Source organism: Aspergillus homomorphus (genome assembly GCF_003184865.1).
Source record: "Aspergillus homomorphus CBS 101889 unplaced genomic scaffold BO97scaffold_69, whole genome shotgun sequence".
NCBI classification, from domain to species: Eukaryota; Fungi; Ascomycota; class Eurotiomycetes; order Eurotiales; family Aspergillaceae; genus Aspergillus; species Aspergillus homomorphus.
In genome coordinates, this window is record NW_020291955.1 from 43,930 (window position 1) to 57,226 (window position 13,297).

The 13,297-nt window shown below is 51.5% G+C and overlaps 4 protein-coding genes across 4 annotated transcripts; 1 reads left to right on the forward strand and 3 right to left on the reverse strand.

The window, feature by feature from the left end:
• Positions 1-450: 450 nt before the first annotated feature.
• BO97DRAFT_400358 (putative mitochondrial DNA replication protein (Yhm2)) lies at positions 451-2,595 on the reverse strand. The gene is made up of 6 exons (XM_025694289.1): positions 2,031-2,595; positions 1,941-1,965; positions 1,858-1,876; positions 1,686-1,782; positions 940-1,612; positions 451-745 (listed from the first exon to the last, which is right to left on the reverse strand). The coding sequence occupies exons 1-6, from the start codon at positions 2,107-2,109 to the stop codon at positions 691-693; spliced, it is 948 nt and encodes a 315-aa protein (XP_025546461.1). The 5' UTR covers positions 2,110-2,595; the 3' UTR covers positions 451-690.
• Positions 2,596-3,340: 745 nt separating this feature from the next.
• On the reverse strand, positions 3,341-5,718 carry cit1 (citrate (Si)-synthase CIT1). The gene is made up of 8 exons (XM_025695995.1): positions 5,490-5,718; positions 5,359-5,423; positions 5,209-5,293; positions 5,105-5,152; positions 4,988-5,048; positions 4,374-4,929; positions 4,001-4,301; positions 3,341-3,933 (listed from the first exon to the last, which is right to left on the reverse strand). The coding sequence occupies exons 1-8, from the start codon at positions 5,607-5,609 to the stop codon at positions 3,745-3,747; spliced, it is 1,425 nt and encodes a 474-aa protein (XP_025546462.1). The 5' UTR covers positions 5,610-5,718; the 3' UTR covers positions 3,341-3,744.
• A 1,941-nt stretch (positions 5,719-7,659) lies between these two features.
• Positions 7,660-10,600, forward strand: BO97DRAFT_418688 (Nrd1 complex RNA-binding subunit; the record flags this gene model as incomplete). The annotated part of the gene is made up of 8 exons (XM_025696532.1): positions 7,660-7,779; positions 7,856-8,101; positions 8,377-8,479; positions 8,603-9,634; positions 9,706-9,739; positions 9,801-9,969; positions 10,036-10,240; positions 10,302-10,600. The coding sequence occupies 8 exons, from the start codon at positions 7,660-7,662 to the stop codon at positions 10,598-10,600; spliced, it is 2,208 nt and encodes a 735-aa protein (XP_025546463.1).
• Positions 10,601-11,190: 590 nt separating this feature from the next.
• On the reverse strand, positions 11,191-13,270 carry BO97DRAFT_409109 (O-acetylhomoserine aminocarboxypropyltransferase/cysteine synthase family protein). Its single transcript, XM_025695996.1, has 6 exons — positions 13,130-13,270; positions 13,000-13,054; positions 12,850-12,933; positions 12,406-12,765; positions 11,780-12,348; positions 11,191-11,719 (listed from the first exon to the last, which is right to left on the reverse strand). The coding sequence occupies exons 1-6, from the start codon at positions 13,177-13,179 to the stop codon at positions 11,536-11,538; spliced, it is 1,302 nt and encodes a 433-aa protein (XP_025546464.1). The 5' UTR covers positions 13,180-13,270; the 3' UTR covers positions 11,191-11,535.
• Positions 13,271-13,297: the final 27 nt, after the last annotated feature.

Sequence of the window (13,297 nt, forward strand, 5' to 3'; positions counted from 1 at the left end):
AGAAGAAGAAGAAGAAGAAGAAAAGAAAAAAGCGTATCTGGGCTAGACATCAGATGAACTATCTGCACCTGTCCAGTTGCTGTTCACAAACAATCCTCTTTCCAGCAACGATTAATTGCGCACGCTACAATCGGGACTACCTCGGTCTATGCGGGAAACCAACGCCAGATAAATATCTACTGTGGCTAGGCTTTACAATATAAGCATTGATGTCGACAAAGCAAAAAGCTGGCATATGTTCGTATCTGCAGCTTGGCGCAGAGAAATCACTGCCAATGGAGAAACGTTCCCAGTGGAAACTCAACCCAATCCAACTCAACTTACTCTTTGCCATAATCCCGAGATCGAGCAGGAGAGATCCCTGCATATGCTATAGCCATGTACTACACCTAAGAGTCGAGGCGGGTGGGCCCAACACATAGTAGGCAGATGATTTGTACGATACCCCTCGCACAAGATTCAAAACCGCCTTCGATTTCGGCCAACGAGTCATAATGACGATTGCAGGTCTATTAACACTATTGTAATGAATAAAATGCTTGTAAATTCTGTTGTGCGGCGTGCTCAGCACCTCGCACCACTTCGCTTTCATCGACGGTCCGGTCTGAGACGACGGCGAACTGACCAGACCAGCGTCTACCCATATTTTCTCTGACCGCGTGCATGGCAGAAGGGTATCTCAAACCTTCCCTAGTGCTTTGCGGTGACAGCCTCGCCCGTCAATTTTTCAACTGCCTCCTTGGCCCTGTTCGGTTCAACGGAGACCCACACGTTAGCCTTAACTCTTCCCTCGGTAATACTAAAGAAATCACATGGGGAAGACCGGGGTGCGCCGATCCAGCCGCCGCCAGCCCACATAAGCGGCATTGCTCATTCGATGGATTGAATTCCACCCGGAAGTACAAGGACAAAAGGTGTGGGACGGGGGTTTCAACTCACATGTCACCCAGAGCCACCATGCAAACAGTCTGCCAGATTCCCAGCCCCACCCGAGGAGCCACGCCACGGTAGAGGCCTTTGATGCCGTTGTTTTCATAGATGTACTTGGCAGCCTTACCAACTGTCAAGTTCTTGGGGCGGTTGGGGTCGTCGGTCTTGCTCTGCATTTCGACGCGGATCACCTCAATGGGCTGGTTCCACGCCGATAAACCACCACCCAGACCGGAAGCCAGAATCTTCTCGAAAGCGTTCAGCTTCTGGCTGTCGTCCTTGTTGGTCACCTTGCGGATCGCCTGCTCAGCCAAGCGAGAGAAACCGAAACGGGAACCCCAGTTGGTGGTCTGGCGGATAGCGACAGCATTGACACCGCGGTTGATGCCACGGATGCCTTCCTTGCGATAAATGTCCATGAAAGTCGCGAAGGTGCTGGGCGGATTGACACCCTGCGCAGCCATCTTATGCTTGGTGATCTCAACTGTCTTCATGCAGGTACAGAATCCCATCGTAGCGTAGGCCTGAGCGATACCACCAACCATACCACCAGCGATACCTGCCACGAAATCGGGGGCACCAAGCACCTTGGCGCGGAATTCGGCTTCCGACGCGACGAAGAGCAGGACAGCACCTTTGGTGGAGGCCTCAATCCAGGCCCACGGAATGAGACCTTGATAATCTGTTGTGACTCCACGTTAGACGCGCCCCCCCAACACGCTAGTCGGCCGGTAAAGAGGAGACAAAGCACTTACAACCGAGGATCCCGCCACGACCCCAAATCCGACCCATTGCGCCGGCGAAGCTGTCGCCCCGGTTTGCGGCCATGGTTGTCTTGATCACTTCCAGCGGCTAAAGTTAAGATATCATGTCAGTCTGACGAACAGTCGCCAACCCTCAGCGCGATAAGAAGAAGGGTAACCGTACCTGTCCCAAGGTTGTGACCCTATCGATGCCTGTCAGTCATACACAACATGTGGCAAAGATGTCAAAGAGGGTGGAGTACTTACTCGAACAAGTTCAACCCCGCACCGACTGTAGAAAAGCCATTAGAATCAGAGAGCGCACCTGGTGGAGATGATCAGGACTGGATTACGCACGTAATAGATTGCTGAACTTCACAGGCTTCTTCTCAAGCGTTTGGCCAGTAGGGGCCGTCGCAACCGGAGCGGGAGACATCTTCAAACTTGGGGAACGCTGAAAGGGGCCCTGACCAAGGGATATAAGGGGCTTCGTCGCCTAAGGGATCGCAAGAGAAGGTAGTGGAACTGCAGATAGGAGTGGCAAGTCACTGGGAATTGACTCGTTGGCCTGGGTTGCTGTTGATCTTCACAAAGAGTTAAAAAGGATTAGTCGCCAAGGGAAAGGATTAATGGAAACGTAGGGTAACTGAGAGTACTGTAGAAGGAGGGTGGTGGAAGCAGAGGGAGAGCAGCGTGGAATAAGCAGGGATGAATTGGGGGAGGGGATGATGCAGCTGAGGTGGTTTGATGTCCGGGGCTTGCAGCTGAGCATTGGCTTATCAAGTCCGACGGGTCCAGAAGTAAATAACTCGATTGGGGATGTCTCACACGTACCAAGGCTAAGGCTGGGGAAAAACTTGGGAATTCCGGGTCGGTCGACGAAGGTGAGCAATGAAGCACAGGTGGGTAGGGTAAGACTGTGGGGGATTTATTGAAAGATTTCAGGATGCAGAGAAGGAAGGCTGGTTTGTTATGTATTATTTTTGCTGGCCGCAGTGATAGGGAAGGAAGCCAGCCGTGCCCGCCCTGGGAGAGCCAAGGTACGCGCGCTACGGCGTAGTAATGAGCACAGTCAACTCGTCTTACTCGTTCGTTCCTTTCCGATCGGGGGTCAGGAGCAAAACACCCCGGAATGACCCAGTCAGTTGGCGGTCATAGGCTGACGACAAATGCTTCTAGCTTGATCAAGGCATATCGTTAGCTAGACCGGTTCTGTCCCGGCGGTGAGGCTGCCCACCACTACCAGCTACACCCGAGGGCTTTTCGACCAGCAGATGTTGAGTACGGAGTAAATCGGGCATTTCCCCTCCCAACGGTTGAGTTGAACGAGAGCCCAGGACGGGAGCTAATACCTAGCTAGCTAAGCTATGAGTATTTACGGAGTACTCAGCCTACCTTGCCTTAGTCCTTACCTTGCCGCGCACCAACCCCCCCCCACCTCCCCCAACCCCAAAAGAAAATCTCCCCTTCTTCGGTTCACGGAGTATATCGACGGAATGACACTGTTGCTCGCTAACTCTGCGTCATTCCGAGAGCTCTCTCAATCCTACCACGGAGTACTCCTTCCCGCGTCAAAGGATTTAAACTGAGGCCTTGCCTCGAAACAGTACCCCGAGTCGTAACAATGAAGATTCTGGCTACCTTCTCCCAGACTACATACACGTCAATTGCATTGGATGGGTAGATCACAATCCATGCTGGTTGAGACTTGCAGGTTACCACGATCCCCACAAACCTCCTCGCTGCCTTCACTATTGGACACATATCATGTGTCAGTATTCGGCGCGCGCCCATTGCGCCTCGGATGCAGCAGTCTACCAAAAATGACCAGGATAAATCAGTAGGCGTAGGGAATCTGACATGGAATATTGAAGTGCTGTTACCAGGTCCGCTCGAACCGTGTCCTATCATACATTAATCGAACCAACCCCAACACTTGGCAAATCCCAGTCAACAAGAGGGATAATCCAAAAAAAAAAAGAATTGATAGGCATAATACAAAGTATAAAGTGTTTATTCGTCACAAAACCTCCTCATCCTCTCTGGGGAGTTCACATCATCGACAAGAAATTTATAGCTTAGCACCGACAAGCTTGGCGTAAGCCTCAGTGCTGAAACTCTTAGGGCGCTCGATGGGGGCACCGAGGGCACGGTCAATGATCAGCTGGGGCAGGACACCAAGAGCACGGGAAACACCGAACAGAACGGTGTAGTAGTTAGCCTCAGTCAGGCCGTAGTACTGGAGGAGGACACCAGAGTGCTAGACAAGAGTTAGCATTTCGAACTTGTGGGGCGAGTCTCAGAAATTCTCGGAGTGGCCAACTTACAGCGTCGACGTTGGGGTAAGGGTTCTTGGTCTTGCCATGCTCAGTCAGGACACCAGGAGCAATCTTGTATACCTGGCTGACCAGCTTGAACATAGGGTCATCAGGCAGCTTGCGGAGAGCAAACTCGCGCTGAGACACGTAGCGAGGGTCAGTCTTACGAAGGACGGCGTGGCCGTATCCGGGAACGACCTGACCGGCATTCAGCGTGGACCAGAGGTAATCCTTGATAGCCTGGTCGCTAAGGTCGTTGCCAATGGCAGCCTTCATCTTAGTGAGCCAGTTGAGCACTTCCTGGTTGGCCCTATACAATATCGTCATGTCAGCGAGGCAATCCCGGGGGCTCTGGTTCAAAAAGGAAAGCGGAAGGTCTTACAATCCGTGAAGGGGACCAGCCAAACCATTCAGACCGGCAGCCAAAGAGAGCATGGGAGAGCTGAGAGCGCTACCAACAAGGTGGGTGGTGTGGGCGCTGACGTTACCGCCCTCGTGGTCGGAGTGAATAGTCAGGTACAGACGCATCAACTCAACAAAGTCCTTGTTGTCGCCGTAGCCGAGCTGGTTGGCCAAGTTGAAGGAGTAATCCTTGTCCTTCTGAATGGCAGCGACCTTGCCATCCTTGAAGACGTTGCGGTAGATCTTAGCGGCAATAGTGGGAAGCTTGGCAATGAGGTCCATGGAGTCCTCGAAGGTGTAGTTCCAGTAGTCCTTCTTGTTGATACCCTTGGCATAAGCCTTAGCGAAAGCAGACTCGTGCTCGAGAGCGGTAACGGCCAGAGAGAACTGAGCCATAGGGTGCAGGGTGCTGGGGCAGCGGTCGATCAGCTCCTCAATGAACTTGGGGAGGTCAGAGCGAGCAGCCCACTCAGCAGACAGGTCGCGAACCTGCTGCTCAGTGGGGATCTCGCCGGTGAGGAGGAGCCAGAAGAGACCTTATCAATTTTACGTTAAAAGGATGGACCATCATGGCTTTACAGTTAGAATGCTTACCTTCGGGAAGAGGCTCCTCGCCACCGGGGGCCTTGGGAAGGAGTTCCTGACACTCGGGGATCTAGCAAATTGTGAGCATGTGCCCGTCACCGTTTTCAGGGCTAGGAATATACTCACGGTGCGGCCACGGAAACGGATACCTTCCTCGGAGTCGAGAACAGATCCCTAGACGGGAGTATTAGCAACCTAATAACTAATTCAATCGAGTAAGAGCCACACACCTCCCAAACGAGAGACTTGACACCACGAGCACCACCGTAGACCTGGTCAAGGGTGACCTCGCCGATGACCTTGTTGCCGTGCTCCCTACAGACATGGACCAAAGGTGGTTAGCAATGGAACCCAACGAAAGGGACTGGGGTCAAGCGTACTTGCGAAGCTTCTTCACCTTCTCGAGCTCAGCGGGAAGCTTCTCGGCGAAAGTCTCCTTCAGGGACTGAAGAGTGTAATCGAATCAGTACGGGTGAGCATAGCAACGATCGATATTGGCAGCGCGACGAACCTTGGCCTTGCCGGTAGAGTAGCAGCGCAAGCCATTGAAGGCAGCAGACTGAACGACGGGCTTAGCAGCCATGCCGCTGGAGCGAAGAGCAGAGGTTCCAAGTCTCAAGGTGGAAGCCATGATGAAAGAGGCAACGTGATCAGAAGTTGGGAATGATATAACAAGAGAGGAGAGGAAAGGGTATAATCACACAGCGGTAGAAAAGAAAAAGAAGGAAGGAGATTAGAAGGTAGAGCCCTCGGGGGAGAAGCTCTTTTGCGGGCCTTTTTTTTCCATCTGGCCGTAACACCTCCACAGCCGGTACACGGGTTGTACGGTAACACCCGGCAACAGAGCAAGGCAGAGGGGGAAGTAGACCGTAACAATACGGTCACGCTAGTTTCAAGGCGGCCGGTGTCCCGGGCTTGAGGGAGGGACGGGGAGAGAAACTTAGGTCCGTTGTCCGGAACAGGATCCGAGTTGAGGTTTGTAGTTACTGTACATACACACGATCAGGACGCGCCTGGTCAAGCTGTGAGAGATCCATTTCCCATCAGTTATTTGGCCGTTGGAGAGTAAACGAGTCCATCGCCCTGCAAATTCATTTGCTATTGCTTTGACTGATCCTTGACGGAATCGGGTCCTTTCGTGTCTTTCATTGCTTCTATTTTTTTTTTCTTTTTCGACGATCTTCGGCACCCGGTCCATCCGTAAACGGAGGAGTGCCTGCAAATGAGATGGAGCTGAGATGGGTGTGGCCACTGTGGTGACCCTCCCCTCCCTTCTCTCTTCGTTGTGACGTCGGCAGTCGCCATCCTTTTCTTACTTAGTACTTATCACTTCTAGTACGGTCCTTACTTCCTAGCACTACTCGTAGACGACCGAGTATGTCGCCCAGGCTTCCAAAGAACGGGTTACCTAATTCCTTCTTCTCAGTGTGAAAGAGAACTGATTGACTTCCTTACTGCCCAGTTGTACGCCCCGTGCATTCCTGGTAGCATGTGGACGCGAGCCCGAGGCATGGGATAGATGCCCTGATTAAAGTTCCCCAATGGATCTTTTGCATGTACAGTACCTACCTACCTACCTACCCTACCCTACCCTACCCTACCTACTCTACAAAGCCATAACATCAATCCTAAACAATGCTCATCGAACTTGAAGGGTAATGACGACCCTCAGGAGACAAAGGATCATCTGGAGTTGGTGCGTAGGCATTGAGTGTGCCATGGCATGTCACAATCCCAAAAATAGCTTTCTTTATAATGCTATCTCAGGAATGACACGGAGGGTTGAATGAAACTCTATCTTAATCTATGCAGTAGTGTAACAATACGGAGTACGTTCAGAACTTCAGAATCTACGGAGTAGAGATACGCCAGAGCATTATAGTACCTACCATATTCGACTCACCGAGGCTCCGACCAAAGCTTACATGCGGTTCCAGCTGATTATGCCAAGGGGTTTCTTGCTCCATCACGTGATTCGATTCTCACTCCAGGCCTCCACATGGCTTCGTTTATGCCTGATGAATGAGGCAGCCAAGAAATACTTTTTTTCTTTGTGTTATGTAAGCGGTTGATTTTTCTCACCTGACCCCGACCACCGCAAACTGAATCTCCCTTCCGTTCATTTCTCTTTCCATGTCCTAAATCTTCTTTGCATCCATCCTTTCTTCCTCTTTCCTTCATCATCTCATCATTTCATCTTCTCATCACAGTCTTCGCACACTGTAATACTCTTCTCAACTTTATCCAGCGGACCTAGCACTCTAGGCTATACTGTGTACACTCGTTTGCGAGTCGCAAGGCCCTGGACAGCATCGCTTGGCCGTGTTCCAGCTGTAGGCGGAAGGCCTCCCTTGGTCGCCAGAGTACGCTCTTGAAGTCTGTAGTGACACGATCAGAAGTCCGCTTAGGAAACAACATAGTGCTCAGTGCTCAGGAGTTCACTATTTTACCAGGTCATTGGTATTCCTCCTCAAAGCATCTCAAGAGTTTTTAACTGCAACTGGATTTCCCAGTAGAACGCTTGGCTGGAAGCACGGTGCGAATATCGCCTCCCTGTACCATCTCCAAGTCCATCGCTACCCCCTGAAGAAGCGATAGTTTATCCCAAAAGAAGACGTCTTCTGGCTGTATCCTGTTCTCTTCGTACTTGGCTCGGAACTTCAACAAAATATTCACCAGCCATGTCGTCTGCTGTAGCAGAACTGGATAATTACCTCCAGTCGATGCTGGCTCTCAAGCCACCAGGTGTTTCAGGATCCAAAATCAACAGTATCACGTCACTTTGCACCGCCAACGTCCAGGTATGTTACCCTTCCGTCACTTGTGTTCTTATCTTTTGTGATTGGAGGCTAATCTTTCGATTTCCTTTTACCACAGAACGAATCCGTCCTCATCCAGAAGATCTACACTCATTTCAAGAAAGCACCAGGGACACACAAGTTGGGCGTACTCTATGTCGTAGACTCTGTAACTCGACAGTGGGTAGAACAAGCGCGCAAGGCAGGGCAACCATCCGGTAGTGCTGCCCCTGATGGGACCTTCGCCGCTGGTGTCAACAGAGTGACCGAGCTGCTTCCTATCCTGATGACTGATATCATAAACAACGCACCCGAAGATCAAAAGGTACGCTCTAGATGCAATATGCAAACCATAATCGCAACTATCACAGGGCCGCAGGCAAGCATAGGGCCGATAGGATACAGTGGTCTGCTCTGGAGACCGCATGCAGACTTGCTTAAGAGTCGATCAACGTATCTCCTGTATTTCCCTCGACTATCATGGCATAGAATCCTAGGCCACTATGCTTGCCCGGTCTTGTCTACTCAGCCTTCTTTCCTTTTACATCGTTACCTGGTGACGAACCGTCCAACTCACGTATTTGCTCCTCTTCAATATAGGAAAAGATAAAGAAACTGGTCGACATCTGGGAACGCGGGTATACTTTTCCTGCCCCCATGCTTGCCTCATTCAAGGAGAAACTCAACGCCCCTCCATCGCAAAGTAAGACTACCCAGCTTATTCATGTTTCGATCCAGACCATCCTGCCTCGTGAGCAGCCCTAGGTTTTCAAAAGCATGACAATGTTCATCGGCTAACCTTGCTCCCTCCTGCGGCACACTATAGATGTTGAATCCACCACCCCCGAAGGCTCGCCAGCGCCCAACTACCTCTCCCTGGGAGGGGCTCCTCTGCCCACTAATGGCGCGGCATCATCCACCTCGACTCAACAAGCGCCCGACACTTCCAGTATTCTAAGGGCTCTGGCGGATATGGCTAAACAGAACACTGCCGCACCGGCTGCGCCTGCGGTGGCGGCGCCCGCCAACCCACTTAATGCCTTGACCCAGCCAGGTACAGTTCTGCAGACCATGCCCTCTTCTGTAGACCAGGCGTCACAACCCCCAAATGGGCAGGCTGGTGTAAACCCTTATGCTCCTGGAGCCATGGTCACCCCGTTCGCGGCTTTGGGCAATGTTGCTCAGAACCCAGCCTTGGTGCCCCCACAAAGTCAGAGTCAGAGTCACACTCCCAATCCCTTAGCGACGGCACAAAACCCACTGGCCGCGCTACTGCCGCCAGCGACTGCAGCACCGGCCCAGCCCAATACGGTGGGACCAGATGCACTGCAGCAGCTTCAGCTCCTGCAGCTCTTGTATGCTCAAGGTATTCCGCAAGACCAGTGGGGCACCGCGTTGCAGATCTTGAGCCTGTCGAATGCCTCCAATCTAGGCGCGATGAACCCGGGCCAGGCTCCTCCCCCGTTCAACCTTGCAGCAGGTCAAAACGTCAGCGGTTGGGGGGCCCGCCCGGACTCTCAGTCACGTGATTATGACCGGGATCGGGAGCGTGAATACATGCGATCCCCCCCAGGCCAGTATGGGCGTCGTCGCTCGCACTCTCCTGGCTATGATCGCCGTCGGGAAGCCTCGCCTCCTCGTCGTCGTGACAGTCCCGTTTACGGGGAGTATCATGGCGACTCTCCTGGTCGCAGGGGCGGTGATCCTCGTGGTCGACGCAGCAATGAATATCGTCAGCGCAGTCCTCCCGGCCGCAGGCGCCGTTCTCCCTCTCCCGCTCGCAAGGATCCTGCTTTGCCCCCGCCTGGACCTAAGTTCATGGAATGGGATTACTCCATCGGTCAGGGTAATATCAAAGGTTCGTTTGCGACGCACTACTTCCTCTACCCCTCCATCCATATAGGATTGTCCTAACTTTCCCCTTTATAGTCTTGAGTCGAACTCTGTTCGTTGGTGGCGTCACGTAAGTCTTTACCAATTATCGCTGTTTTCGACGTATAGCATTGGAACTAATCAGTCTATAGCTCGTCCGAGGCTCACCTTCGTTCCCTTTTCAGCAAGTTTGGAATCGTTCAGACTTGTATTGTCAATATTGATAAACGTCACGCTTTTATTAAAATGATCAGTCGCCAAGACGCTGTCAATGCTCGAGATGGAATGGAATCATACAAATCTGGTGATATGCAACTCAGAGTAAGCAATCCTACATCGTGCCGTATATATCGATGTTTAATGTGGGCCCTAATCATTATCTTTCAGACTCGCTGGGGTGTCGGGTTTGGACCCCGTGACTGCAGCGACTATCAGACCGGCGTCAGTGTGATTCCCATCGAACGACTGACTGAGGCGGATCGCAAATGGATGCTTACCGCAGAGTACGGTGGCACTGGTGGAAGGTCCATTGAGTCTGGAATGGTAGTCGAGGAGCCAGATATTGAGATTGGTGCTGGTGTTTCCTCGAAAGGTATGGCTTTATCCATTTGTTCTTGGCTCGCTTCTCATTTGCTTATCTAACTCTCCCACAGCGATAAGCAGAAGAATCGCTACCGATACTGGCGGCAAACGCGGTCCAGTCTCCTCTCGCGGGCAGCAGGATCGGTTCCGGCGTCCTGAGCGTGAAGGACCTCCTGCTGGGATGGGTACCGGTCCCGTTCCGGACAGGGACGTCACCAATGCCAACAACGTCGGCGTTCCCCCTGCAGTGCCTGGCTTTGGCTTCTCCTTTCCTACGATGGGCATGTTTCCCCCTGGATTCATGATGGGAGGGCCACAGGCCGGACCATCCGGTGGTGGCTCGGCGCAACCGCCTCCTCCAGGCCAATGAGTAACTAATTTTCTTCAAGTTTGAACAAAATTGCGGGGATGATGACTCGTCTCCGTCAACCATTTTCTTTCACCCTTGTTTTGATACCAGTGCCGTTTTCACCTGTTTTCGCTTTGTCTATTTCTACTCGGCTTCGGCTTGTACAACCAAAACACGGCGTAGGATCTATCATCAGTTCGTTTTAAGTCAAGGAATCGAGATCTTTTCCACTTAATCCATGGGTGATGTTTCGGGACCAAATATTCACAGAGCTATCGGGTTCGTTTGGTTTATGCAGCCAAATCTACGGTGACACTTCGAGCGGTCTGTTGCCTTAACTGAACACTTAGGTGCGATCTTGGCATCTTCTGGGCTTTGTGGCTCTTTGCCTGTCTTTCGCATTTCAGTTTGCTTCATGTTTTGTACCTATTTTGCATTCACCTGGATCATATGGTCGGGGTTTGGTGGTCGGTCTATGCCTTTCGCTTTTCCCATACGCTTCTTTGTGCTTCTTTATGTCTTTTATCATCATTCTCGCTCCACACGCGATTGTTGAATCTTCCAAGCTAGGCCTATCCTTACCGGGGTCAATGAATCATCTCAAAAGGTATCATTTCTACGCACTATATATTTTGGGTAAGGAAGTATCGCCCTAGGAATAGGTCTCTGCTTAGGTTTGCCTATTTTGTAGCACGCACCAACAGGTGGACTACGAGATCCTCCGCTCTCCATGCTCTTATAACCGGGAGCATGTGGCCTGTCAATTGTTCATCGTACGTGACATTGCTTGATTAAGCAATTGACTCGGGGATATCAGAGAAAAACCATATCGCACTTGAGGGCGGTTAGCCCTCTGGGCTGATTTAAGTTCAGTATCCATCCCAATGAATAGTAGTTATCGTGTTTTCTTGGTAAGTGTACGAGTAAGATTCCGATGTTGAGCAAAAACCCTCGAATCACAGTGCACTCGCAGCCTTGAAAGACTGCTCAAAATCAGCGATGATATCGTCGACATGCTCCGTACCAACGGAGATTCGGATGCCATCTTCACTGACTCCTGAGTCAATCCGCTCTTGTTCCGTAAGCTGTTCGTGTGTCGTCGACCAAGGATGGATTGCCAGGGTCTTCGAATCTCCGACACTATAAGAGTTCAGTTAGCTCATATTTCCCTCGAAATGCTCGGGGATATAAGAGAGTTACTTTGCAACGTTTGAGATAAGCTTGAAGCCGTCAACTATCTGAATTCCAGCCGCGGCACCTCCCTTCACACCAAATGATAACATTCCACCGAATCCTCGGGGAAGGTAGCGCTTGGCGGTTTCGTGGCTGGAATGGTCCTCGAGACCCGGGTATGAAACCCAACTCACTTTTTCGTGCTGTTTCAGCCATTTTGCTAGTGTGATGGCATTGCTCGCATGTCTCTCGGCACGCAAACTGAGGGTCTCAATGCCGAGGAGAAGCTGCTGCGCAGCAAAGGGATTCAGGGCAGGGCCGAGATCGCGAAGGATCTCCACACGCACACGAATGGCAAAAGCAATATTGCCAAAAGTCTCCCAAAATTTCAGACCATGATAGCCCTCAGAAGGCTCCACAAATTGGGGGAAGCGTGCCGCATGCTTACCCCAGTCAAACTTGCCGCTGTCAACGACAACGCCGGCGATCGTAGTCCCGTGGCCGCCGATCCACTTGGTAGCGCTGTGTACAATTATATCTGCGCCGTGCTCAACGGGGCGACAATAGTAGCCACCGGCTCCGAACGTATTGTCCACCTAGACATTAATTCTTAATATGGTGGGCTCGTATCCTAAACCTGAGATGGCACTTACCACGAGTGGAACGCCCTTCTCATGGGCGACTTCAGCGATAGCCTCAAAGTCAGGCACATTATAACGGGGGTTTCCTATGCTTTCAACATAGACCGCTTTTGTCCGTTCATCAATGGCTAAAGCAATGGCAGCCGGGGAGTCCCCTTCGACGAATTTGGTATGAATGCCCAGGCGTGGAAAGAGAACTTTGAATTGGTTATACGTGCCACCATATAAGTTGCTGGTCGCTACGATGTTGTCGCCTGCATGGGCAAGGGCTGAAATGGTCATGAATTGTGCTGCTTGACCAGAGGCGGCAGCCACGGCTGCAACGCCGCCTTCGAGGGCTGCAATACGCTTCTCGAAGACATCGACCGTTGGCTTAAATCGACGGTTTCCATCGTCAGTGATACTCTATCTGCCCCCTTCCTTTATTCAGAGCTTAGCGGGAGACAGACTACTCACGTTCATTATTCGGCTGTAGATGTTGCCAAACTCTTTGAGACCAAATAGCCTGGCTCCATGTGCAGAATCATTGAAAGAATATGACTAACAAGGCCCGGTCAGGAATGAATTAAACAGGGTGACCAATGCGCCGGAAGCAGCTGAACTCACAGTAGTCGCGTAAATCGGCACTGCACGAGCGTTGGTTGTAGGATCCGGTTCTTGACTAGCAGATTTACCATCAGTCTCTCTTTGTATACAGTCTTCTATAAGTATGGGACTGGGAGAGCCTTTAAGATACCCTGCATGGAGTTGAAGAGTTTCGAAGTGCGGCTGCTTTGACTCCGGCATAGTGACCTAGATTACGTGTGGTGCAATCTAGCGATGAGCGAGACCAAAGGGAAGTGACTTTGCAGATTGAGCCAGAAACATTAAAATTGGGGCGCCTTTCGGGGAGGAACTTGCCATG

What these genes read in the sequence shown, in the direction of transcription:
- BO97DRAFT_409109 (XM_025695996.1), bottom strand. Translation starts at nt 13,179, where the DNA reads ATGCCGGAGTCAAAGCAGCCGCACTTCGAAACTCTTCAACTCCATGCA. An exon ending in ACTCTTCAACTCCATGCAGG is followed by an intron (nt 13,055 to 13,129) that starts GTATCTTAAAGG and finishes TAAATCTGCTAG; the next exon opens with TCAAGAACCGGATCCTACAA. An exon ending in TGCCGATTTACGCGACTACT is followed by an intron (nt 12,934 to 12,999) that starts GTGAGTTCAGCT and finishes GGGCCTTGTTAG; the next exon opens with TCATATTCTTTCAATGATTC.
- cit1 (XM_025695995.1), bottom strand. Translation starts at nt 5,609, where the DNA reads ATGGCTTCCACCTTGAGACTTGGAACCTCTGCTCTTCGCTCCAGCGGC. An exon ending in ACTCTACCGGCAAGGCCAAG is followed by an intron (nt 5,424 to 5,489) that starts GTTCGTCGCGCT and finishes TACACTCTTCAG; the next exon opens with TCCCTGAAGGAGACTTTCGC. An exon ending in GCTGGTCCCCTTCACGGATT is followed by an intron (nt 4,302 to 4,373) that starts GTAAGACCTTCC and finishes GATATTGTATAG; the next exon opens with GGCCAACCAGGAAGTGCTCA.
- BO97DRAFT_400358 (XM_025694289.1), bottom strand. Translation starts at nt 2,109, where the DNA reads ATGTCTCCCGCTCCGGTTGCGACGGCCCCTACTGGCCAAACGCTTGAG. An exon ending in GAAGTTCAGCAATCTATTAC is followed by an intron (nt 1,966 to 2,030) that starts GTGCGTAATCCA and finishes GCTTTTCTACAG; the next exon opens with TCGGTGCGGGGTTGAACTTG. An exon ending in ATGGTGGCTCTGGGTGACAT is followed by an intron (nt 746 to 939) that starts GTGAGTTGAAAC and finishes TGAACCGAACAG; the next exon opens with GGCCAAGGAGGCAGTTGAAA.